The following is a 27,615-nucleotide window of genomic DNA, read 5'->3' as shown; positions in this document are numbered from 1 at the left end:
AATACTACTACTAATACTACTACTACTACTAATAATATCACGGCCGCCATGTTTTCCACCCGACGCTCCGATGTTGCAGGATGGACCAGGAGTTTTACCGCCGACACAGCGTGACGGAAATGAAGGAAGACTCGGGCAAGACGCTGTCGGCGGCCGCCCGCCGCTCCTTCTTCAGGAGGAAGCAGAAACACAAGCGCAGCAGCTCCAAAGACAGCAAGGAGACGGTGGCTCTGGACGCCATCAGCACCGACTCCATCCCCTTCCTGGAGGACTGCGTCAGTCTGGCCTACCAGAGGGTCCAGAAGGTGGAGTGCACCTCTCCCAGACCCGTGCTGGTCCTGGGGCCGCTGACGGACCCCATCAAGGAGATGCTGGTCAAGGAGTCTCCGGGGAAGTTCTGCAGATGTCTGCTAGGTTGGTTCTTAGGTCATCTTCAGCCTGTAGACGTTGACCTTTCAGCTAGCTCCTCCGTCCGCAGAGGTGATGAAGGCGTCCCAGCAGGCCATCGAGCGAGGCGTCAAGGACTGCCTCTTCATCGACTACAAGCGCCGCAGCGGCCATTTTGACGTGACCACCGTGACCTCCATCAAGGAAATAACGGAGAAGGTATTTCATCTGATGTTCGCTCTCCCCGCCGTGGACGTCCGTGAACGCCGTGTGTGGTGTCTCTGTCCTTGCAGGGGTGCCACTGTTTGCTGGACATCGCGCCGCACGCCATCGAGAGGCTGCACAGCGTTCACATTTATCCCATCGTCGTCTTTGTACGCTACAAGAACGCCAAGCAGATCAAGTAGGTCCTTCTCACTTCCACGGGCTGCAGAACGTTCTATGAAGATCATCTAATGTTCTACAAAGATCATCTAACGTTCTGTAAAGATCATCTAACGTTCTACAAAGATCATCTAACGTTCTACAAAGATCATCTAACGTTCTACAAAGATCATCTAACGTTCTACAAAGATCATCTAATGTTCTACAAAGATCAGCTAACGTTCTACAAAGATCATCTAATGTTCTACAAAGATCAGCTAACGTTCTACAAAGATCAGCTAACGTTCTACAAAGATCAGCTAACGTTCTACAAAGATCATCTAACGTTCTACAAAGATCAGCTAACGTTCTACAAAGATCAGCTAACGTTCTACAAAGATCATCTAATGTTCGACAAAGATCATCTAATGTTAGACGATCTTGGTAGAACGTTGTAGAATATTTGTAGAAATATCTTCTACAAAGATTGTCTAACGTTCTACTTCCAAAAGACACATTGCCAGTAGTACTAGCACTAGTAGTACTGTCATGCTATTCCCGATATTACTCGTGTAGTAGTAGTAATGTCACGATATTCCTGATAGTACTCGTGTACTAGTAGTAATGGCATGATATTCATGATAGTACTCATGTACTAGTAGTGATGTCATGGTATTCCTCATGGTATTTGTGTAGTAGTAGTAATGTCACGATATTCCTCATTGTACTCGTGTACTAGTAGTGATGTCATGGTATTCCTGATAGTACTTGTGTACCAGTAGTAATGTCATGGTATTCCTGATAGTACTCATGTACTAGTAGTGATGTCATGGTATTCATCATAGTACTCGTGTATTAGTAGTAATGTTACGGTATTCCTCATAGTACTCGTGTACTAGTAGTGATGTCATGATATTCCTCATAGCACTCGTGTCCTAGTAGTAAGGTCATGATATTCCTCATAGTACTCATTTACTAGTAGTGATGTCATGATATTCATCATAGTACTCGTGTCCTAGTAGTAATGTCATGATATTCATCATAGTACTCGTGTCCTAGTAGTAATGTCATGATATTCATCATAGTACTTGTGTACTAGTAGTGATGTCATGATATTCCTCATAGTACTCGTGTACTAGTAGTGATGTCATGGTATTCCTGATAGTACTGGTGTACTAGTAGTACTGTCACGGTATTCCTGATAGTACTGGTGTATTAGTAGTACTGTCACGGTATTCCTGATAGTACTGGTGTACTAGTAGTACTGTCACGGTATTCCTGATAGTACTGGTGTAATAGTAGTACTATCAAGGTGCGTGTTATTTTTTAGTTCTTTACCTTTTGGATGTTTGATGGTTTTCGTTGGTGACAGCAAGAACCCAGGTGATTTATAAGGGGGGGGGGTCGTAGGTCAGGCACCTGGGGTCACAGGTCACCCTTTGATGTCCCGCAGGGAGCAGAAAGATCCCGTGTATCTGCGTGACAAAGTATCTCAGAAACATTCCAAGGAGCAGTTTGAAAGCGCACAGAAGATGGAGCAGGACTACAGCAAGTTCTTCACAGGTGGGTGGCGTGTGTGTGTGTATCGTGTGTGTGTGTATCGTGTGTGTGTGTGTGTGTGTGGTTGTCGGTTAATGCCGGACGTGTCCTTGCAGGAATCGTCCAGGGCGGCTCCCTCCCTTACATTTGCACTCAGATCACCACGATAGTGGATCAAGAACAAAGTAAAGTCCTGTGGACTCCACTGGGCGGCCCCTAGTGGACCAGGGCGGCCCCTAGTGGACCAGGGCGGCCCCTAGTGGACCAGGGCGGCTCCTCCCTCCCTCTCTCTCCCTCACACGTTAGGTACACGACAGTACGTCGATGCTCGCTACCCGTTGTCTTCATTTCCTGTTGGTACTGAAGAGCAGAAACGTAGCAGCACTTCACCTCCAAGTTCCTCCAGTCTTCCCTCCAGGAATCCATCTCAAAGCGTCCTCGTTGTCCCTTTACGGTCTTAGACTTGACTCTGCAATATGACCCGACATGACCCCCACCACCCCCCCACACTTTAAGACCAGGTATCCCACCAGGACCAGGCCCGACTGCGAAGCGTACAGGAAGACGCCCATACAAATAAAAATGGCCGCCTCTGGTTCCTCATGAAGAGTGAAGCCATGCTGCTTTTATTCGGTTAAAGATGATTACGTAACATCAGTCCAAATACAGGTACTGCTTTTCTACTTCCTAGCGGGATAACGTAGGATTTTGGTCAAAGTAGGAATTTTATTTCAGTTGGGGTACGGAATGACGGGAAATTCTTCCCAGTCTTCTTCTCAGGATAAACTCACGTATGAGTAGGAGGATCATCAAGGGTTGCTTTGACACGATAATAATTATACTACATCTTTACGACTCACTTCTCTTTCAATATTATGGCTGTCATACGAAATATGACATGACTTCATGATATGGGCGTGGTCATATCAAATATGATGGACAGAAGGCAGGATGTCGAAAAAATGGTTTTCAAGAAAAAAGGGAACAAAATCCGAATTCTCATAGTCGTTCCTCGCTGTATCACACTTTTTCATGGATGGATGGATGGATGGATGGATGGATGGATGGATGGATGGATAGGGTGGGTGGGTGGACGGACAGATGGATGGATAGAGTGGGTGGGTGGATGGACGAATGGATAGGGTGGATGATGGACAGATGGATAGGTTGGGTGGATGATGAATGGATGGATGGGCAGATGGATGGATGAATGAATGGGCGGATGGATGGATGGATCAATGGGCTGATGGATGGATGGATGGATGGTTGGGTGGATGAATGAATGGGCGGATGGATGGATGAATGGGAGGATGGATGGATCAATGGGCTGATGGATGGATGGATGGATGGTTGGGTGGATGAATGAATGGGCGGATGGATGATGGATGGATGGATAATGGGCGGATGGATGAATGAATGGGCAGATGAATGGACGGATGAATGAATGGATGGATAACTATGTGTGAGAAGTACGGGGGGGGGGGTCACCAGGGGGCAGTAATGACACAATAAGTCAGACGTTAGCTTCCACCTTCTGACGTCAGCCATGGCACGGCCGCCATGACAGAGAGGAAAAAAGTTCTCCTCCCATTCCGTGGGGAAGTGGTACGGTTTTGGTTTTTTACCTTGTCATTCTTTCCATTTGAAACCCTTTGTCGAGTTTAAAAGATACATTTGACGCTAACCGCTTAGCTTGCTAGTTTAAAGTTGTACATGTACAAGAAAAAATATTGCAATAAGAACGTCATATTTCTGACCATGAAGTCGTAATATTATGAGACCAAAATCCTACATTTATGAGAATAAAGTGTTACATTTAGGAGGAGAAAGTGGTGTGTTTATGTTCCAGGCATTGCCTGAGACCGCTATGAAAAGGGGGGGGGGCTTATGTGACCTTTGGCCTTGGGCATGTGTATTCTCAAAATATTACCATTTTTTTAAAGTACAGCTTTATTCTCAAAATCTGAATGTTTTGATTCTGCGATGTGGTCCTAATTCTCTGTCGTACTCAGAGCCCAAAAATTTGCAGCCAAGGCAACTATAGGGGTGTTATTCCATGTCTACAGTGCTCTAATAATAGAAAATCCTAAAGCCTTTTTTTTATTGGTTTCTGAATCCTGTACTGCAATCTGGTCTGGAACCAATTAGGTGCCATGAAGGAGGGGCTTGTTCGCCATCTTGCATCTTCATCTTTGTCATTGGCTTGGCTGACTGTATCCCACCCCCCCTTTAACGTGACAGGACCCCCCCGCCCCTTGGACTCTTATGCATTTTCCATGACTTAGGAAGTTGACAGTAAACGTATACGTACATATATAGATATATATTCCTCAACATCTATGTAGAATACATCTATGTAGCTGCGGTCACACTGCCAGCCAGTGCCAAGCAAGCACGACGACCCCCACCCCGCCCCCCCACCCCACCCCCCAGGTGGTCTCTATGCATTGTGTTCCTCAGCCTCCTTACGTAGCAGGAAGTGCGTGCGCGCTTTTACGGGCCTTTTGGAAGTGCCTTCGGTAGAAGACGCCTGGTCCAGAAGCGGCTTGGGAGCTGATCTGAGACCAGGGCGATGGCGTTGGCTATGGCGATGGCTGTGGCGATGGCGGAGAGCGCGTGGGAAAGTCCAATTTGTTGTTTTTCCGAGGTGGGACGGGTTGAAGTCCTCAGAATGCACTCCAGGGCTAGACAGACCACTGTGGAACTCAGTCCTTCTATCTGGTGTTTAACACTACAGTATGCAGCTCTAGCAACAAGAAGACTAGATATATACAGATATACTATATACATATATATATATATATATATTACATGTATTTTCACTAGGTGACACGCCTAGGAGGATCTGACCGTCGAGTTAGCATGTTTATTTGTTTTTACGTTTGATATGTTTGTGTTTGCTTGTCAGTCGGGTGATGTTGTCATAAAACGAAGACGCTAGCCAGAGTAACTCATCCCCACCTTTAGTGACTTCCACTGTTATTTAAGCGTTTTTTTATCACTCTAATTATTGCTAGCACACAGGAAGACGCAGATATTCCAAGCGTTCCTGTATCCTGTCTTTTATGGTGCCAAATCCACTACGTTTCACCCTCCTTGTTGTCTCTGTTTTGCACTTGTTGAGCTGTGAACCTTCAAGGCGGGACTGATGGCGGCTTTCCAGTCCGTGCTCGGTACTCCATCACCCTCCTGTCGTCATCTTGTTGTTTTCCTCTCGCATCGCTTCCTCCCGTTTCACTCTCCAGGGCCTTTTTATTCTCAATGACTGGTGACTTCTAGAAAAGAAAAGAAAAGAAAAGAAAAGGGATCTATTCTTGCACACTTTTTCACAGGAAATGGACTATTGGGCTGAAAAGAATCCTCCAAAAGTCTGATGTTGCTATTTTTGTGTGTAGCTAGCATGTTGTAGGGAAGACGCAGGATGGGGCGCTTGTACTTGTAGACCACGCCGGGTACCGATTCAACGTCTCTTTATATTCAAAGAATGTGATTTGTATGTCCAGACATTAACATGAGAATAAAAGTCTTTTTTTTGTGTCTGTATCACAACATCAAGACTCCTGAGTCGCACGATGTCTCACTCTGCTCGATATTTCAACCCGCAGTGCATCCAACTCAACTTCAAATCATATGCACTCTTAGGACGGCCGTCGTTTTCAAAAAATGAATATCTCAGGATGGAAATCTGAACTATTGCCATATTACCATTTTTTGTAGTTACAAATTCTAATATTTTATTGTAAAAAATACATTTAATGATCAAAAAATTTATCTATTCATCATGTTCCAATACTTTATTCTAAAAAAAAAAAACAAAAAACATTTAATGTCTTAATCTGGAAAAACAAAATCATCTAAAATATTAGCTGTATGTTCTAAAATTGTACAGAAATGTATATAAGTATTGTCGGAGTTTATAAATCTTAAAATTGTCAAAAAGTATCAAACTTTGTTATAAAAATATGCAGTACACGTATGAAATATTATCTAATAAAAGCCCCATCATATTCTAACATTTTATTATTCAAAAAAGTGATTAGCTTTGTGATATTGTAGCCTAATACTTCATCTCTAAAGTCCCAACTTTATTGTTCAACTTCATAAAGAATAAACACGAAATTAGTTCATTTCTTACTCTAATTTAACACTTCCTGTGCTCGACCGGAAACGCTAGCGGTTCGAGTTCTGGTGACGTCACGTGCATCCTCGGCTTTTTTGTAAAGCACGTGCATTTGATACAACACCGATGCTGGTGAATACACGCTTCCCATGAACACATCACCCACGTGCAACATGGCCCCTGCCAGCATGGCATCAATGCTCGTCCTTCCCTGGCACTTCACTATCTTGCCAGCAGGGGGAGCTCTTCAGAGACGCTGCCTTCAATATGGCGGCCAAAACTAACGAGATATATCATGAAATACAATCACCCTTGTGAGGATAAGCGGTAGAAAATGAATGAATGAATTAATGAATGAATGAATGAATGAATGAATGAAATACAATCGTTACTGGTGTTAGTACTAATAATGTAACAGTTTGAACAAAATAATATTATTAATATGTAAATGTAACACATCTAACATTTGAAATAGTTAATATGATTGAAAAATTAAAATAAGAAAAATACTGTAAATATTATTACAGTACTCATAAAATAGTTTCAATAGTATAATAATAATACTATTTTTAATAAGTAGGTAAACATAAAAATAATATTTTAAATATACAATAAATACATTTAAACTGCTGCTGCTGCTACTAATATGTTAAATATAAATGTTTGATTTTTTTTAATCAAATGTGCAATATTTCATAAAATACTACTAGTGTCAAAATACTTAAATATCAAAATTTTAAATGTATATTAAATATCAAATATAAATATCTTAACCATACTATATAAGAAATACTTAAACGGATAAAAAAATAACAATAGTGTTAAAACTAATACTATTACAAGTAGTGGTACTACTGAGACAGTTTACATTCAATAATACCATAATAATTCTACTACTACTCATTGTAAAAAATCAAATGTATACATAACAATAATAATAATACAGTACATAAATGCAATAACTGGAATAATAATAACACTAATATGTATGTCAACATCACAAATATAGAATACAGTACCACTACTGCTAATAGAATAAGATATGTAAATAGAATGCAGTTGTTGTGATAATGATAGTATCAATACTGCTAATGCTAATGCTCATGCTACTGCTAATGGTAATGCTCATGCTACTGCTATTGCTATCGCTAATGCTAATGCTAATGCTAATGCTAATGCTAACGCTAATGCTAATGCTAATGCTTCATGGTCTGAGTATTACTATGAATGTTCACCATTCCAAGCTTCCACCAGGCTGGGCCTCGCTCAGGTCCAACAAGACCAGTGACCTTTGACCCGGCAGCAGGAAGCTCTTCAACCGACCCAATACTTACGTCCATAGTGCATGTGATTGATCGATTGATTGGATTTGTCTGATAGAAGTGAAGATGTCACATGGAACTTTGAGCCACAGAGGTCAATCCCAGGGGTCACTGGTTAGACCCCCCCCTCACCACAACCACCCCCATTTAACTGTGAAGTAAATATGACAAACTTCTACTGTTACTGTAATTATTACTGGAAATATGTATCCTAAATCATCATCATCATGATTGCGTGATGAAGGCAAAGCTTTTATTCAGCTCCACTTCCCCATCATCATCCTCTTTTATGATTATAATCCTTATTATTAGCACTTTAGCACCGCCCCCTACCTGTCCAAGCCACGCCCCCTGGAGCCCCCCCCTCCTTTGACTGACAGGCGCTCGGCTGGCGGCTGGCTGCCGTGCACGCTTGCTCGCGAGGCTGCCGGATGGGGAGACACTCGCGCAAAGAGACGGACTCGGACACGGACTCGGACACAGAGAGACGCAGCACGGCCGGTCCTCAGCGACATCCGAGGCGGCGCTGAGTGACGACGACGCCCGCCGGAACATGTCGAGTCGTCGGCGTATCTTTTAGCCACAAACGCCCGCCCTCACCATCGCCTCGCCCGGCGAAAGTGACATCGATCACCGCCCCCTCGGAAGCCAGGAAGGTCGGATGGAAGACGGCTAGAGATCTCGGTGTCACCGCCGTGGATCGTCCGCGTCCTTCTTCTTTTTATCGGTCACAATAACATCCAACTTTTGGGGCTCTTTCCAGCGTATCGTGGTGCGCCACGACTCGGACTAACCAAGCGGCTGCCTCGGAGGCCATCTCTGCCATGGAAGCAGGGGAGCCTCTGAGGACCACTTTTGTCCTTTTTTGCCGATTTTAAGTCCCAATTTGGATCCAAATGCCTCTGTAGCGCTGCTATTTCGGGCAGGTTTGCGTGCGCCGTGCGTCACGCTGCCACCAATAAACGGAAAGACTCCGAAGCGGGCGTGCGTGTGCTAATCTTCGGCTACAAGGAGAAGGAAGGTAAGGGTGGTGGTCGTCGGGGAGCACGGAGGGCGACGAGGGGCCGCTCGAAGCTTCTTTTTGTTCTTTCCCCGAGCAATATGGCTGGTGAGTGGGGCTGGGGACGCTGGCACAGGCTCTCCAAGGCTCCTCCATGCTAGCCGAGGCGGATGGCACCGTCCCCCATGGCAGCGACAGCTCTATGAGGACAAGCAATAGCAACCCTCACCCCAAAGCGGACTCCTCGATCCTCATCTCCAAGATGGAAGACGTCGTCATTCCCTTCTCGTCCGAGGTGCCCTGCGACAATAATGGGCAGCGCATGTGGTGGGCATTCCTCGCCTCCTCCATGGTGACCTTCTTCGGGGGGCTCTTCATCATCCTGCTGTGGAGGACCCTCAAGTACCTGTGGACTGTTTGCTGCCACTGCAACATTAAAAACAAGGTAGGGCTGCCATCTTCTTTCCGCTCGGCCACTTGCTTGTTGTGTGAGTCACGCTGGAGAGTCCTCGGCTGGCTTTGATTCCATCATGGCTGCTGCTGCTGCTGCTGCTGCTTTCGTGTTGGAGATGTAAATAAACAGGCGGGAGGTGAAAGCGCCGGCGTCCATGATGGATGGATGGATGGGGGGATGGATGGGAGGATGGAGGCTGATCTGCTTTGACCTTGATGCGTGTTCACCTGACGTGAAAGTGTACTATATGGCCCCCGGCCCGCCGTGATCTTTGGCCTGGTTCCGTGTTGTTGCCGAGGAACATCCACAGGTGTTTGCGTGTGTGACCGGAATGATCCCGTTTGTTTGGGAATAAATGACACGTTGTGTTTGTGTGTTAGCGTAGCGCTGATATGTCATGTTGGACTACAAGAGACCTCTAGATTACACCTGGGGGTCACGTTTTAGGACTCAGGATTTCTTCTCAAGAGCGCCCTGGTTGGAGGATCGGTTTGGATCTATAATAGTCCATATAATCCCAGACCTAAACCAGTAGATCCTCCATATTGCTGTGTAGTCGGATACACGGAACTCAGACTTCATTAAGACCAACACTCTTGTTTGTTTTCTTTCTGCTGAGATCCTCCAAAGTGGTCTCTGCCTTTCATACAGAACCCGGCCATTTGTTTATACTGGTGCCTTTCCTACAGGCGCTATCACAGCTAGGATCCTTGGTCTATTTGGTCCGTTTTATGCAGAACATCCAAGTTCCATAGAACCCAAGACCTTAGTTTGTAGAGTTCTGCCAACGTTCCACCAACCTGGTGGTGGTCTTCACTTGGCGGTTTGAGCAATTGGACCTTTGTTGCTGTTACTCGGGACATCCTACGCAGAGCTACACTACCATCTACTGGTTGAGGTTGTAACTGCAGGTCCATGTGTTCAAGTGATCCAAATCCCCTCAGACTTTGTTTACGTGAACCGGTTTGTTTGGTCAAGTGTGGATGAAATCTGTTTTTTGGCATTTTGGATGATCGTGAACAAACCAGATTGTTGCAGCATCGAACCTAATCTGTCACATGTGAACGCTCGGAATCTAATCTGCTAATCCAGAATGTGATCGTTCCTCGGACATTTGGATGGAGCCAATAGCATCCCTGCCAGGTTGATGTGTTTTGCCTTCAAAAGGTGTAAACACCAACGATGTCATCAATCAGGGACGATTAGACGCCACGGGGTCGATAGTTCCATCCCATCTGGACAGCTTTCATTTGCAATGAAGGATCGTTCAGGTTCAGGTTATCACTTCGACGTCCCGCCGCCATCGTTGTGTTCTTTGCTCCGTGTCATCCATCACACCTGACGCGTCTAGCAAGGATACCGATGGAAAACACACCAGTATAATTTAGGTATCCATCTTGTGACTGCCGATGGTGCCACCGCCGCCGCCGCCGCTCGGGTCTCCTCGTAAAAGAAAGGGAACCACGTCTCTGTGCTGCCATTTTTTTCTATTTGGGAAAGGCGGCGTCATCCGGTTGGGTGACTTTGGGGGGGCTTGACACTCGGGCTGTTGTGGAGGGAAGAGGCTCGTTAGGAGTATTAGGAGGTGGAAACTGGATCTGTGCTCAGCTGACTGGAGCGGGCAGTGTCAGAAACAGGATGCGTCTTCGTTTGGGGGGGTCGGAAGTCGACTCCGCTCGCAGTTTTGCGGCCAACGGGAGGATAGAAGAGGAAGTGAAATCGGGGGAAATGAGGCTGATGTCATTGACTCACAGCTGTGTCCTAATTCTTGATGGTTGGGCTTTAAGGGGATGATTGGAGATGGAGATGCAGCCAGGAAAACATGACGCGGATCGCCTGCAAACGCTTTCAATAGCTGCCGTTAAAGGCGGGGGTCCCAACCACCGGGGGGGGCAAAAAATACAATCGTACTATTCAAGTCAAATTGATGTGGTTTGTAGTTTTTAAAAATACACTAATCCCGTTTTAATCGCGATTAATTGGTTCCAGAGCGACTCTGATAAGCAAATGTCTGCACATTCAGGGGGGAATTCTTTGACCCCCCCAGAAACTAATATAAATATATGGTCTTAGCTAGTATGTGGACATAACATGTTGGTATCACAAGCGTGTGCAATCAATACCAGGGGTCTTAACAATGATCCATGAGGAACCCCACATACAAAATGGTGCTGATTTTCCTAAAATTCTACATACTGTGTTGTCTTAACCGAGAACTAAAGTTCTGTTGATCACATGACAAGCCTCAAAGTCCACGTCAGCAATCCCTCATTTATCACGGTTCATTAGTTCCAGATTAGACTGTGAAAAGTGAATCCGCAATGTAGGATTCCTTATTTATAAATGGAATATTTTCACAGTCGGAGCAAAAAAAAAAAAAACCTGTTTAGCGACATCTAAATAAGTTTTTTTTTAACATTATTAGAGCCTCTTGGACATGAAATAACACCCCTATGGTCAACTTTAGTAGACATAAGAGAAAATAAGACATACTCCCTCATGTTAGAATCCTGTCCAAGCTGCTGAAACGCCGTGACCATCATGAAGGATAAATATGTGAAATGAAATAGATAATGATAACTGCTAATATCTCATTATTGCGACATCCTCCCTCCCAATAAGCCGGTCTCTCACTCTTTGCAGAGTCCTGTCAGAGTGAGGTATGATTTAGCGTTAAGAAGGGACTTCCACCCAAAGTGGGCTTACATCACAGTGCAGGAACGGAAGCGGTACGTAACAGGAGGAGCACCTGCGTCGATGGAACACCTTGCATGACTTTCCTCTCCCGTGTTCCGTGTTCCGTGTTCCGTGTTCCGTGTTGCTGTTATGCTGCTTCTTCCTCTCTGCTGTTTGGTTACCTAATCGTCTAGTTAGCCTCTCTGCGTCATGCCACCTCCAGAAGTTCTTACATGATGCATCTGTTAGTGGGAAATGTGTGGTTGGGGGGGGGGGGCAGCAAAGAAAGAAGCCACTTCTTTTTCCCAACTAGCATGAACGGCTGTAGCGGCTACATGTTTTTTTTTTTTTTGTGAAACAGTAATTCACTAAGAGTGAAGCTGCATAAGGTCATTTGTTTTTTTTCCTTTTTCAACATGAAGATGTTGACATTAGCAATTGTTGAGGTTAGCAGACATGCTAAGCTATTAGCAAACATCTTGCTCTTTCCTTATCAGTGAACTCTGTATGTATTAACTGGGAACTCCTTTGTTAATACTAGCAATACCTGGAGTAGTTATACTATAGCGGATGGCTGTTTAATAGTACGGTTAATCTCCAAAATACACAAATACATCACTGCCATTTAGTAGTTGACCCAAAATATATCCAAAAATATTCATATTCAAGCAAATCGGACACATTCTGGGCCTAAATGAAGCATTTAAGCAAGATGAAGTAAGATCCAAATATAAGGCATTCAGAAGACACATTCAAACATGTTGTGATGATATGTAGTATTATATTACACACTGGTCACTAGATGTCAGTCATTTTACACTGATAAGACAATATAGAACATAGAAAGTACTGCATAGAACAGGGAATAAAAAAAACACTCCCAATGCTAACATGCATGACCTTGAATTATGTCTTATTGGTGTCAAATGTGTCTTATTTTCTCTTCAGTATACTAAATGTGACTATAGGGGTGCTATTTCATGTCTGGATGTCTCTCATCATGTTAAAAAACATATTTAGAAGGTTGTAAACAGGAGTTCTATGTTCTAACTGTGAGAATAATTTCGAAATAAGGAATCCTGGTCCTTTCCGTTCTGTTACGTTCCATATCCCACCGCGGGGGCAGCAGTCTCAGCGGCCCCCCGCCACCTCCAGCTCCACCAGGAGGATACCATGGCGTTCCCATGCCAGCTGTGAGACACTAAGGAATCCTACTTCATGGACATTCCCTCACGGTCAGGTCTGGAATAAACAAAAATGCGGAAAACGTGATTACTGTTCTGGATTTCGTTCAATTTCCCATCACTGACTTTATTCCTTCTTTAGCCAGCAAACTGGTGGTGGACTCCATTTTGTTAAGCGTGATAAGTGACAGTTATGACAACAATGTTTTATTAAGTCAGTTGTTATTGTTTTTCTTCCAAAATAAAACCCAAAAATCCCCAAAATAATTCCAAAAATAATGATGCGTCATGCATGTAGACGTCCTTCATACTAAGAAGTCCTTGATACCGAGAAGTCCTTCCGTGTGTGCAAACATCTGAACAGGCGTAGCATTCAAACATCAGCGTGTTTTGGTGACAAGCAGCTGATGCAGCTACTGTACCCGACACGTTCAACCCCCCCGAGGTGCAACAAGAGAGTGTTAACGGGCACCGTGGCGCCGACGTCTGTCAGGATTGTACAATCGTTTGCGTCCAAACAGCTGAAAGGAGCAGGTTGACGTACGTGGCGGCGCTAACCTGGACGCTAGCTCGCCTCTGACTTTGACATTTAGCTTTGTCGCCATTCTGCGTTGTGTGACTCGATTGTTTGTGCGTCTAAACGTTGTCCTCTTAATGAGTCGTCACCGCAGGGGACGTTAGCGTTTTAAGGTGAGTGACGCCGTCGTTTCTCACAACGTCTACGTTGGTTCTCATTTGGGACAGGAAGTGAGGGTTTTCATACTTTCTTCTCTGCGGGAAACGCTTGGAATACCGACTTAACAATTCCAACTAAAAATGATGTTAGTCCCAAAAAGCATTATTTTTTTTTTATCTCCAAGTGGATTACATGACAGTATTAGCATGTACAGTATAAATAAGTATTTCTAATACTCAGTACAGCTCAGCTTGTCAGGTTGTTTTCATGCTAGTCATCCATTTTGCTGATCCAAAACACTTTGAAGTCGGATGTTTCCGACTTCCGGCGACTAAAACCCTGTGGGACCTCAAAGAGTCCTGACTCGGTTTCGTGTTGACTTTCGATGAAAACACTAATAGTACACTTAGTACACGTTGCAGTTGGAACATTGCTAAACTCTTTCTAGTATTTTTTTGTAAAGGACTGAATAAATGTGGGCTGTTTCGTGGGAGACTATGGACTATGATTAGTCAGCAAATATTGAAAGACCAGTTCTATGTAGCATTGGGGTGACCAGGCTAGGTTTAAAACGGCAGCCCACTCTTATGTCCCAGCAGTGATCCCGTAGCCTACATGTTGCAGTTGCGCAATGTGTTGTAAACAAAGAATAATAGGAGTGCAAAGGTGACTATAGGGGTGTTATTTCATTTGAGCAGGACTCTAATAATAATAAAACCTGTATTTAGAAAGTCATATGCTCTATGAATGCTCTCTTTTCTATTCTTTTCTTCAAAAAAGTGTTCTCCTCTCATTCTGTGTGGAAGTGGTAAGTAAGTAAATTGGAGCGGCTAACTAGTTAGCTCGCTAGCTTTCTGCGGTAGCGGTGGTGCAGTCATCCTGTAGCCTGAGCAATGTGATGTAAACAAAGAATAATAGGAGTGTAAAGGTGACTATAGGGGTGTTATATCATTTCAGGAGGACTCTAATAATAATAAAATCTGTATTTAGAAAGTCATATGCTTTATGAATGCTCTCTTTTCTTAAAAAAAATGTTCTCCTCTCATTCTGTGTGGAAGTGGTAAGTTTCTCTTCTTCCCCACTTTGTTTGAAACACAAGTTTAGTTAGAGTAAGTAAATTGGAGCGGCTAACTTGTTAGCTCGCTAGCTTTCTGTGGTAGCGGTGGTGCAGTCATCCTGTAGCCTGAGCAATGTGATGTAAACAAAGAATAATAGGAGTGTAAAGGTGACTATAGGGGTGTTATTTCATTTCAGCAGGACTCTAATAATAATAAAATCTGTATTTAGAAAGTCATATGCTTTATGAATGCTCTCTTTTCTTAAAAAAATGTTCTCCTCTCATTCTGTGTGGAAGTGGTAAGTAAATTGGAGCGGCTAACTAGTTAGCTCGCTAGCTTTCTGTGGTAGCGGTGGTGCAGTCATCCTGTAGCCTGAGCAATGTGATGTAAACAAAGAATAATAGGAGTGTAAAGGTGACTATAGGGGTGTTATATCATTTCAGGAGGACTCTAATAATAATAAAATCTGTATTTAGAAAGTCATATGCTTTATGAATGCTCTCTTTTCTTAAAAAAATGTTCTCCTCTCATTCTGTGTGGAAGTGGTAAGTTTCTCTTCTTCCCCACTTTGTTTGAAACACAAGTTTAGTTAGAGTAAGTAAATTGGAGCGGCTAACTTGTTAGCTTGCTAGCTTTCTGTGGTAGCGGTGGTGCAGTCATCCTGTAGCCTGAGCAATGTGAGGTAAACAAAGAATAATAGGAGTGCAAAGGTGACTATAGGGGTGTTATTTCATTTCAGCAGTACTCTAATAATAATAAAACCTATATTTAGAAAGTCATATGCTCTATGAATGCTCTCTTTTCTATTCTTTTCTTAAAAAAAATGTTCTCCTCTCATTCTGTGTGGAAGTGGTAAGTAAGTAAATTGGAGCGGCTAACTAGTTAGCTCGCTAGCTTTCTGTGGTAGCGGTGGTGCAGTCATCCTGTAGCCTGAGCAATGTGATGTAAACAAAGAATAATAGGAGTGTAAAGGTGACTATAGGGGTGTTATTTCATTTCAGCAGGACTCTAATAATAATAAAATCTGTATTTAGAAAGTCATATGCTTTATGAATGCTCTCTTTTCTTTAAAAAAATGTCCTCCTCTCATTCTGGGTGGAAGTGGTAAGTTTCTCTTCTTCCCCACTTTGTTTGAAACACAAGTTTAGTTAGAGTAAGTAAATTGGAGCGGCTAACTTGTTAGCTTGCTAGCTTTCTGTGGTAGCGGTGGTGCAGTCATCCTGTAGCCTGAGCAACGTGATGTAAACAAAGAATAATAGGAGTGTAAAAGTGACTATAGGGGTGTTATTTCATTTCAGCAGGCTCTAATAATAATAAAACTTTTCTTCAAAAAAATGTTCTCCTCTCATTCTGTGTGGAAGTGGCAAGTTTCTCTTCTTCCCCATTTAGTTTGAAACACAATTTTAGTTAGAGTAAGCAAATTGGAGCGGCTAACTAGTTAGCTCGCTAGCTTTCTGTGGTAGCGGTGGTGCAGTCATCCTGTAGCCTGAGCAACGTGATGTAAACAAAGAATAATAGGAGTGGAATGGTGACTATAGGGGTGTTATTTCATGCCGACGGAGCTCTAATGTAAAAAAGTCATAAACAGGTTTTCTCTGCCGTAACTACAGCTATTCCATTTATTAATATTGAATCCTACTTTGCAAATATTAGCCTATCACGGCCATCGATCATTACGGTTATCAATGAACTATGATAAAGGTTCGATTCAAGAAAACAACAAGCTTCATATGAATGGATGAAGAAAGTAACTAGTATTTTTACTCATGCAAATAAGAAGTCACGCTAAGGAGTGTTTTCATGGCAGGGTATTGACTTTGAGTGCCGCATGTTTGAGATCTTTGTAGCAGGATTAGCCTCATCGGGGGGCGGGTGGGGCGGGGGTCAGCGATGCTCATGTTACAGGAAAGTTGTCTGCTCGGACTTCTTTGTTCCCGCAGGGTTGCTCACTCACTCCTGGTTCCGTAATTCAACGGTTCTTGTTGTTGTTTTCATCCGGCGAGCCGCCGATCCGCGGCGGCCTCTGGGAATTTGACATCACAACAACTCATTTCCATAAGTGAATGTTGCTATTGATTTTTTTGCGCACTGAAGCTCGGCTTTCATTCCAGCGCGCCGTTAATTGAAAGCCTCAAATCCCTCCGTCGTGTTTGCGTGTCTCAATAAGTAAGGAGCGCTCTGCCTCGCCGTGTGCTTTAGCGCTAATGGCTTTGGTGTCTGTTGTGTGTCCTCTTGCGCCTGGCAACACACCAGCTGCATTTTGTTGCAGCCTGGCGTGGAGCGCGTGCACGCGCCCCGGCCGTCAGCTGTCGCTCTCACTAACCGCGGCCCTAACTTGGCGCGGTCGCTCACCAAAATAAAAGCTTTGTGTCAACCCGCGGCTCCACTTTAATTGTTGTCATTCAGCGGTTTTTCCTTGCCTCTGTCACCAAAGTGCTTGCTCAAGTCACACCCGAGCGCACAGTTGGAACATCTATGTCGTATTGAGGACACCAAAAGTCCACTTAGTGAATGAGAAGGTGTCTCCAAACGTTTGTAGAAACGTCTGGCTCCTCCATGTCCGTCTGACACGCTAGGAATGTGTGTGCCTAGCATGTTCCCGTGGTCGGTGCTTGAGCTTGCATGTGTCCCGTCATGTGTTGTTGACACTTGCGGGCGGGGCGGGGCCGGCCGGCTCTCCCGAAGCAGAAGGCAAAGCGTGACCGCTTTTCCACTGCAGCCCACGCGCCTCCGACCGCCCGCCGCTCGGGAATAAAGGTGTCAGCAGTCTTATCAGCGTTAAATTTAGCCTTATAAAAGTCGGAATGTCACAGGAGACGTAGCTTCATGTCTGGAGGAACGCAGGGAAAAGCCGAAGAGCGTCGATTTCCTGGCTGATGAGGTTGCATTGGAGCGGCGACAGAGGCGGGACACTGCCTGTGTGAAAGGCACGGCAGGGAAGTCGAGTTCAAAACCACACCACTTGGTGTTGTGTTAATCAGGAGTGGCGTCGTCCGACAGTTATCACAATTAGTCGACTAATCGTGATTAATTTTTCCCCAACTTTTAGTCAAGCGTCGTCCTGATTAAACTGCTTTTGCAGCATGCTAATGCTAATTGTAGAGTCAAGTCTGGAATCCCAAGGTCATTTTTTTTAGCTAACCGACACAAAGTCACAAACTTTTCCCAAAAAGATCGGCAAAGGTCATGTAACCTCGGATTTGGCGAACAAGGGAAGAAATGGTAGAACTAATTTGTACGTGTTGTCCAACCATGCTAGCTACAGCCGTGTTAGCCTGCTTTTGTGTTGTGTTAATCAGGAGTGGCGTCGTCCGACAGTTATCACAATTAGTCGACTAATCGTGATTAATTTTCCCCCAACTTTTAGTCAAGCGTCGTCCCGATTAAACTGCTTTTGCAGCATGCTAATGCTAATTGTAGAGTCGAGTCTGGAATCCCAAGGTCATTTTTTTTTAGCTAACCGACACAAAGTCACAAACTTTTCCCAAAAAGATCGTCAAAGGTCATGTAACCTCGGATTTGGCGAACAAGGGAAAAAATGGTAGAACTAATTTGTACGTGGTGTCCAACCAGGCTAGCGCTACAGCCGTGTTAGCCTGCTTTAAAAACATCACTATCAAAGTTAGCGTTAGCGGGCGCTAACTATCAACTTTCGTCCCTCACACCCGTCTAATGCCGGAATGTGTGACTCATGCGTTATTCTCCTTTGGCCAGCCGCGCTTTTCTAGGCCGTATAATCCTTAATTCAGCGGGCCGTGACTTGATGGCCATCTAGGGACAAGTTTAGTGCGCCACGCTGATGTATGTTAATCCGCCGACAAGGAGAAGGCCATATATCACGGCTGGACTATGTATATCATGAGGGCGGACGCACGCCCGCGGGCCCGCTAGCCAAAGTGCCGGCCTGCTGTCATGCTGTTATGTCTTCTTTGGCCCGTCAGCGTGCTATTAAAAGGCCGTCCACACCCCAGGAAGTATTTGGGGGTTAAAGGTTAGACCGGTAGGGTATACCTGGCTCCAGCGGGGAGGGGAGACGTTTGATTGGCTCCAAAAAGCCAAGCCATCTTTCCCGTCGGAAATCATGCAAATGAAATTATTCCAGGCACACAAAAATATTCGAAATTCGAAATATTTTTTATAGATTTTTTTTTTAGTATTTTTTTGTTCGGCCACTGCAGTACAGGGCACACAGGCTAGTTTGACACACCACTATCCTACCATCCTACTAGCGTACAAACTTTGGGCAAACGTTTGTGTCCAATCATAGCAAAACTGTCTGCTGCTAGCTTGTTAGCTAGCGCCTGAACGATGGCTAACAGTTGCTGGAATCTTCCAAATGGATCGTGTCTCCTATTCTTTTGCCATCTTTAAGAGAGATTATTAGTCGGTAAAATAAATCCAATAAGTAATAATAATAATAATAATATATATTAAAAAATACAATAAAAATAAAAGCTAATAACAGGAAGTGCATGTTGTATGGTGGTGGTCACAGTTTAAGCTAACGCACAACAGTGCTGACATAAGCTAAACTTGTGTCCAATAAAAACCATCTCTCAAATATTTCACACTTCTTATTTTTAGTTTGAAATAATACCTGTTAGCTAGCTGTCATGCTAGCTCGCTAGCTAGGGGCTGTCCCGTGTCCCTGCAGCATAAGAGTTGCCATGTGGTGTAAAAAATGAATAACGGGTCTGTAAAGGCGACTATAGGGGTGTTACCTCTTGTCTGCAGAGCTCTAATGATATTAAAAACCCTATTTAACAAGTTTTCTGTGATATATGAAAATATTCCTTTTATTAACATTCCATTACGGAATCTTGTGGTCTGTGGAAACGTGGTCTGGAAGCAATTGAGTGCTATAAAGGAAGGATTACTGTATTAAATATAATATTCTTTTTCTGACTGTTTATTTGAAGCCTACGCCGTGATGGCGTTCCAGATAGCACGTCTCCCCCAGGCTGCCATGCTAGCGCCAGACTCCCGGCCACGCTCGGCTCTGGTGGGATGCTTCCCTTTCCTGGCTCGGCCCTTGAGTGTGTGCGGCGTGCAGGATGGAGACCTGGAGGTTTGTGTGTGCAGGGGACGCACGGCGGTGACCTTCAACGATCTCAGCGGGCGACGCTTGTGCCTCCTCTTTCCAGGTTGGCTCCCTCTTAGCAACGTATGCCGCGCTCGCTCTCCGGCGGTCAGGAGAGTCGTCATGGCCACCGAGTCCTGCAGGATGGAAACCTGCTTAGGTTAACCCGGGGAGGGCCAGGCGCGGATGGTAAACAAATCCATCCAAGCAGGCCAGCTCGCCAGCCGTGCTATCATGCTAACACTGCCCCCCCCCCCCCCCCCCCAGCTAAGAATAGATCACATGATCCTAGTAGGCTAAGAACGACGAGTCCATTTGGTTAAAATGAATGAATAAATAATGGGATGGGACTGCAGTCTCCTTGTGGCAGTGGTGGGAGGCCAGGGGGCTGGGGGCCCGGGGGCCTGGGGGCTTAGGGGCCTGGGGGCCTGGGTCACATTTTCATAATTGGCCACGTCCAGTTGGCAAAAAGTCCGTAGAATAAGACAAGCAACAGAAATATGTTTTTTTCTTCTGTCACTTCCATCCATCCATTTTCTATGCCACTTAGCCTCACCGGGGTGGGGGTATGCTGGAGCCTATCCCAGCTGTCTTTGGTTGAGGCGGGGTCCACCCTGCACTGGTGGCCGCGCCCGCGGAAGCAAAGTGTGCTCCGTCCCCAGCGCCGTAGCTAACAAGGCGGCTGTGAACGCCACTGAACGCCACGGAGGAGAAGTTCCATTACCTCCTGACTTCTTCTGACGTTCACCAGGATGCTTGCACGCCACCACCAACCCGCCTGTCAATCACGTCTCCGCTAAAGAGGGACGATCTCGCATCTCGCACAAGTTCTCCAAAAACTGTGAAATCCTTCAAGGCAGGAAGCGAGCAGGCCAATTTGAGAGTAACACGAGCCGAGCAGCGGGCGATGACGCCGCCATGCGTTTAGCGCAACGCCACCAACGACCGCATCGAGGCATCGTGCAGCAGGTGATGCGCGTGATTCATCATCATGGATGGATGCATGGATGCATGGATGATGTTCCGCTGGCGGGAGATGTTGTTACCTTCCCTTCTTAGCCTCCTTAAACTAAACTAAAGACTGTTTATCCTGCCAGACGCCCGTCTAGCTAGTATTGTTTATTCCAAAAAATACTTGGAAATACTCTACTCTGATACATGATACTCAACCACTTCTTGCTATCATCAATATTTGATATCAGCAAACTTCCAATATATACTAATTAGGGCGATTACCCTAATTAGTATACGTAGTATAGTATAGTATACGTTTTTATCTATAATAAGAGGATATCTCTTTGCGGTTAAATCCAAATAACTTTGGTCTTGCTACAAGAGCCATCTGCCAGGGCTTTGAAGCTAACTTTACCAATATAAATACTCTTTTCTTTCTCCATTTACCATCAATATTTGTTCCAGGTTGTGGCTACAGAGTTACCGTGCGTCAACCAAAGTACCGTGGAGTCAACCAGGAGGAACGCATGTTCATCGCGCGTCAAAAAACATACGCCGTTAAGGGAAACTTCTGTTAACACGTCATTAACATTAACACGTGAACTTGAACATGAACAGCCCATAATACAATAACATGAACTATTTTTAATGTCCTAATTTGGGTATCTATCCATGAACCATGCTGGGCTTGTTCAGCACCATGGAGAGCTCCCTAAAGTAAAGCAGAGCAGCTCTTTGGTGGCCGTTTAAGTTGATGAAGTCCTGGCTCCTCATCTTGGGTCTCTCTTCCAACCTTCTAGTCCATGTTGGGGAGACAGCACAGCAAAGGCTTGGATGGAATCGTACTTGCAACTCTTAGTCTCATTGCTTCTTTCAGGTCCCGCGTCCTTGGCCATGTCAGTCACTAAATAAGAACATTATCTTCTTGTACGCTTCTTGTGATGAATCCTGCTGGAGCAAACGTGTTCCTAATGAAGTGGCCGGTCTGTGTATATTAGGGATTGGATTTTACAGCACGAGCACCTGAATGGAAAGTAGCATGTAGCATGTAGCATTCATCATTAGCTGCCTGTAAGGCCTTCCAAATACCAAATCATATCATCAATAATATTATTCTGCTAGCTCTAATCAGACTTCAATTCATTTAAAAAAAATATTTTGATTGTAAATTTTAATAGTTTTAATTGGCCATTTTAATGTACATGAATTTCAAATGTATATTTAATGTCATTATATTTTTATTATAATCATTTTTATCATAATCTTTAATCTATTTATTTCTAATGTGAAGATTTCCTCATTCAAAAAGTAGACATTTTAATTGTACACATTTTAATAAAAAAACAAAAAAAATGCAGCCATTTTAATTGTACACATTTTAATAAATAAACAAAACAAATAAAATGCAGCCATTTTCTATGCTCACAGTCGTTTCTTTAAAGGCTGAAAAACGTCACGGCAGCTCAGGAGTGCGACAAAGGCAGACAGCGTTCCTGCAGAGAGCGTTTTCTTTGGCAGACGTGGTCAGGAAGATCTCAAGAACAAGCAGCAGCGTGTTTTCAACAGCCAGTCAAATGTGGCTTGAGTGGGCGAGGGCGTGGGTTTGAGGGAAAAAAAAACATTCCTACGCACACGCAAACACAATCCAAGAGCTTTAGCTCTGGGAGACGCTCTCCTCCTCGTCTGCCCTCATCTTCTTCCTCAGGTGTTGGCTAACAGACTTAGTGACGCAGCGTTTAGCATGCAGATACCGCCATGTAGATACCGCCATGCAGATACCGCCATGTAGATACCGCCATGTAGATACCGCCATGTAGATACCGCCATGTAGATACCGCCATGTCGATACCGCCATGTCGATACCGCCATGTCGATACCGCCATGTCGATACCGCCATGTCGATACCGCCATGTCGATACCGCCATGTCGATACCGCCATGTAGATACCGCCATGTAGATACCGCCATGTAGATACCGCCATGTAGATACCGCCATGTAGATACCGCCATGTAGATACCGCCATGCAGATACCGCCATGCAGATACCGCCATGCAGATACCGCCATGTCGATACCGCCATGTCGATACCGCCATGTCGATACCGCCATGTCGATACCGCCATGTAGATACCGCCATGTAGATACCGCCATGTACATAGATACCGCCATGTACATAGATACCGCCATGTACATAGATACCGCCATGTACATAGATACCGCCATGTAGATACCGCCATGTAGATACCGCCATGCCGATACCGCCATGCCGATACCGCCATGTCGATACCGCCATGTACATAGATACCGCCATGTACATAGATACCGCCATGTACATAGATACAGCCATGTACATAGATACAGCCATGTACATACCGCCATGTAGATAGATACCGCCATGTACATACCGCCATGTAGATAGATACCGCCATGTACGTAGATACCGCCATGTACGTAGATACCGCCATGTACGTAGATACCGCCATGTACGTAGATACCGCCATGTAGATACCGCCATGTAGATACCGCCATGTAGATACCGCCATGTAGATACCGCCATGTAGATACCGCCATGTAGATACCGCCATGTTTGCCCGTGTCGGACGTTGCCATCTCTTAAATGGAGCAGAACGGCTTCCTCATGGGTGGAAAAGGAACATTTGCTCTTTTCTTTCTTATCTCCACTGGTTGGTTTTAGGTCTTAGATGCTGTTTAGCTATGTTAGCAGTAGCGGCTAGCTTGAGTCCAGGTCTTGTCATGTATTACCAGATCAGCTTTGTTGTTTATTGACAAAGGAAGTTGCTTTGAAGTCAAGACTTTGTTTATGGTTTGGGTCAGTCTTGGCGAATGCGTACGTCATTAAAGGGGGCTACAAGTTGGAGACCCCTTTGGCTAGCAAATGCTTGACCGGTGTTGTTAGCTACTGTACTACTACAGCTGCGACGGCTATGGTGTTCATGCTAACGGCCTCGCCCTCGCAACGGCTCTCTTTAGACGTACACAGTAACATTAGCTTGACGTTGAGGCGGGGCTTCGGCTGACCTCTGAACCCCCGCGGGCCTGTCGCACATTCCACGTGGAATCTGGGTCAGTGCGTGGATACGGCGACGTCACCCCGATACCCGATATGGGCGTTACCTGCAATCTGCAGCGCTATCAGGTTCGATCCCGGCGACTATTTGCATCATTTATCATGATCTAATGTCCCATCACTTTGTCTTACTAGCGTACGGAACGTCGTCTTCCTGTCTTAATGCGCCAACTCCCAGGATGGGGACACTAAAGGAGATATTTTATGGAGTTATGGTCGTGTCAACTTACGTTATTTCCATTCTTTCATGGAGTAGTGTTCATTGTTGTCATTTCTAAATACTTTTTATAGCTTTGGGGTTTTCCCAGGAACAACCAGCCATCATTCGGCTCTTCAGCTGGAAAGGTTCCAGGGAATTCCGGAACACAAACTGCTGAATGGGTCTTTCATTTGAATATCATTTTATTCATAAATACAGTATTCAGTATCGTATTATATTACTTTAATTGATATAGTATAATGTCATTGAACTGTTTTGTTTGATTGAATCCAACTGGGCTGCACGGTGGAGGAGTGTTTTTTGCGCGGGCCACACAGCTAAGAGACCCGAGTTCAATTCCACCCTTGGGCATCTCTGTGTGCAGTTAGCATGTTCTCCTTGTGCAAGTGTGAGTTCCCTTTGGGTACTTATGGGTAGGTATGAATGAGGGTGGGAATGGTTGTTGGGATAGCTGGGATAGGCTCCAGCACGCCTGCGACCCTTGTGAGGATAAGCGGTTAATGAATGAATCCAATTTCATATCATTTAAATAACATTTATATCAAATCCACATGAGGACCTGTGCCTCGGATCAAACACAAGCAACCGAACGAATCCCAGGAAGTGGCTGACCCAAGCGGCGCTCCCGGCCTCCAATCACGTATTCGTCGTTTCCCCCGTTTAAGAATCTGACCTCTGCTCAGTCCATCAGAAATGGAAAACTCTGACATGGGTGTTGCCCAAACAGCCGACCTTTCACCTGTCTCAAGTGGGGGTCGGGTGCAAAGGTCACGAGGGTCGTGGGAGAAATTAGCCTCGTATGTTCTCACATGACATGTCTCGCTAGCGAGGCGGGGCTGCTTTTCCAGGCGAAACCTTACCTTTGCGCCGCCGCGTCTTCCTCGGGGACTCGCCCTGGCCTCTCCAACGCTGCAATTAGTCAGACACGCAACTGGGGACCGTCCACCGCTGCCTTGCTGCCTTGCTGCCTTGCTGCCTTGCCGCCTTGCCGCCTTGCCGCCTTGCCGCCTTGTAGTGTAGCTCCTACTGTAAATAAAAGAAAGAAATCATCCCATATAAAACGTCCATAAGAACATAAAGACGTCCTTTTACTCCCCTGCAGCGTCTTTGCTTCCCTTTCTGCACGCAATCACACTTAATTAGAGCAAACCTTGTTCCTACATCAGCCTTTGGTGTGTGTGTGTGTGTGTGTGTGTGTGTGTGTGTGAGTGAAATATGGAGCGTCCGCAGCAGTGGGCAGCCGGTGGGCAGCAGGATGGCAGCGCCTGATACGCAGAGATTGCGATGCATAATGTGATTTAGAGCTTCTCGGAGCCGCTTTTGTCCCTGCCGCCGTTTCTATTCACACGTACAGTACAAGGAAACGCCATTAGGAAGCATTAGGAGGGCTGACATTTAGACGTGTGGGTGCCACGGGGGGGGGGGCTTTTGTTTTTTTTTGCGGCATCTTTGCAGTGGGTGCATGGAATTAAAAGGAATCTCCAAGCTTATCTCAATGCTCCAAGTTATATGCATTAGTACGGTTGTGCAGGTTTGCGGGGGTGCACCTTCATCCCATTGTCGTGTCTCAATCCCCAGGTTTGAGTGAGCTGGAAGACGACATAACCCCCCCAGCTCATTCTGGTGTACACCAGGGAAAGAAATAAACACAGCTTTTGGTTTGGAGAAAGTTGTGCAGGAGAGTATAATAATTATTATAATAATAATTACAAACAATAACAATTCAATTTGGGGGAAAAAATGCATGTAGAAATGTGCCCCCCCCCCCTCACAAAGTAACAGGAAACTAACAGTAACTAACAAGCAACCCCCAATGAAAGTACCGTTAGATGCCATCTATGGGTTCTGGGAAATCAATGTCTTGGCGATGACCAATAAATATGACAAATGTTATCATAACTGTGTCAAACCACCAAACATGGTGGGGGGTGGGGGGGTGGGGTCATAGGAAGCCGGTGGGTTCGTTCCAGATGTCGTTAGGTCCCTCAGACCCATGTTGGTGTTTCAATAAGGATTGTGGATGATGGGCAAAGGGCAGTTCTTGAAGTTTTGTGAAATTACAGATGAGTCGTTGAAGGATTGCCAATGCATTGACTTGGGGGCTTGGGGGCGTGGGGGCGTGGGGGCGTGGGGGCTTGGGGGTGGAGGTGGCGTGGAGGGAAATAATAATGTCTTCCGCTGTGACGGGCGTATCTCCAAGGTGTCGTGCAATCATCCCATCTGTTGTTATTCTTACTTCCTTTCTCGATCGTGTCGGACTCGACTAATCCGTGTTATCCAAATTCATTCATTCCACATTTCCATCTTTTTTCCTTGTGATTTCAAACTTCCTTGTGATGTTTTGTGTTTCTGGGGTTGACGGCGTGGCGTGAGAGAGGAGCGTGAGTTAGCAGCCAGAGTAACGCTGTATTTACTTTTAGCTGCATAGAACATCCCAGTGTGTCATCAGCACAAACGCCGCATGTAATGACTCACAGCTCTTGTGGCGGGCCCACAATGCAGAGCGTGGGGTGAATGGTGGGTGGGGGAGGGGAGGGGAGGGGAGGGGGGGCTGGTAGGGGGCTACAGGTGGAATCCCCCATGAATAATGGAGGAAGCGGCGTGTTGTTGGTTTGTGTTGTGGACACTGATACTGTAGCTGAATTATTGATGGCGGGCGGCGTTCTTTACCCTGAATGTCATGAATCAGTCATGAAAAATCCTCCAGCAGTATAATTCCTATATTCCTATTCCTACGTATATATTCCTCACACCGTATATACGCTACCTTGCATTATACATCACCTTCTTCATCCTCGGCATCAAACATTCACTCTTTGTCTTTGTGTCTTTGTACTGATGTACCGAGGGAGCAGAGGTGGAGCGTCGGGCATCCAAACTTTGACACCATGCAGGAAATCACCCCCAAAACCCCCCCACCCAGCCTTGGGGGGGGCGCACACTGCAAAGTTGGCTGAAATCCTGCTTGGGTAGTAAACAGCAGCTGCAGGCTCCGCTGCTCCAATTAGGGAGGAAAGGAACAACCTCCGTTGGGTGCGCACCACCGGGCTTTCCGTGCCAACTTGAGGGGGGAACCTGCAGGAGGTGAACTCGCGGATTTGGACTACAACAATTCTGAAGTCAGCGGCTTTCGTGATGGCTGGAAACTTTATTGACACAGACTTTAGCTAGCAAAAGTTGGTCGGAGCCTGTTTGTGCCTTTCGCACAGGACTCAGTCACGCCTGATATTCCCGTTCCCGGAACTCATGTCTTACTGTTACATTACCATTACAACATCGGTTGTGTTGCTGCAATGCTATTTGTTCATAAATCAGCATTGTGTTTTTTTGTCCGCTTTCTCATGCACTCCAAATCATTTTTACAGTTGTCAGGTTGTATGGCTTTGCTCCAAATATTTCCTGCTTCCAATGAACCTCATTGATGTTTTGCTAAATTAGCGCCCTATGCTATGCTATGCTTCAATGGCACTATTCAAAATGCGAGCGCTAACAAAAC

The 27,615-nt window shown here is 45.2% G+C and overlaps 2 protein-coding genes across 42 annotated transcripts in view; both read left to right on the top strand.

Annotated features, from left to right (window-relative positions):
• LOC131108011 (disks large homolog 5-like) overlaps positions 1–5,846 on the top strand; it is a 38,653-nt gene extending 32,807 nt beyond the window's left edge. For all 5 annotated transcript variants that reach the window (XM_058058603.1, XM_058058600.1, XM_058058601.1 and 2 more), the window contains 5 exons: positions 80–414; positions 479–606; positions 681–790; positions 2,204–2,313; positions 2,406–5,846. In XM_058058603.1, coding sequence (XP_057914586.1) covers positions 80–414; positions 479–606; positions 681–790; positions 2,204–2,313; positions 2,406–2,509 — 787 coding nt within the window. In that variant the 3' untranslated portion in view covers positions 2,510–5,846. The remainder of the gene's footprint in view (positions 1–79; positions 415–478; positions 607–680; positions 791–2,203; positions 2,314–2,405) is intronic.
• Positions 5,847–8,126: 2,280 nt separating this feature from the next.
• Positions 8,127–27,615, top strand: part of LOC131108012 (calcium-activated potassium channel subunit alpha-1a) — a 156,862-nt gene continuing 137,373 nt past the window's right edge. For 22 of the 37 annotated variants that reach the window (XM_058058621.1, XM_058058608.1, XM_058058631.1 and 19 more), the window contains exon 1: positions 8,127–9,176. In XM_058058621.1, the coding sequence (XP_057914604.1) occupies positions 8,886–9,176 (291 nt within the window). In that variant the 5' untranslated portion in view covers positions 8,127–8,885. The remainder of the gene's footprint in view (positions 9,177–27,615) is intronic. The other 15 variants (XM_058058633.1, XM_058058624.1, XM_058058630.1 and 12 more) reach the window with 3 other exon arrangements.

The sequence above is a fragment of the Doryrhamphus excisus genome, chromosome 20 (genome assembly GCF_030265055.1).
Source record: "Doryrhamphus excisus isolate RoL2022-K1 chromosome 20, RoL_Dexc_1.0, whole genome shotgun sequence".
NCBI classification, from domain to species: domain Eukaryota; kingdom Metazoa; phylum Chordata; class Actinopteri; order Syngnathiformes; family Syngnathidae; genus Doryrhamphus; species Doryrhamphus excisus.
The sequence above is the reverse complement of the archived record's forward strand: the minus strand, read 5'-3'. Positions and strand labels throughout refer to the sequence as shown.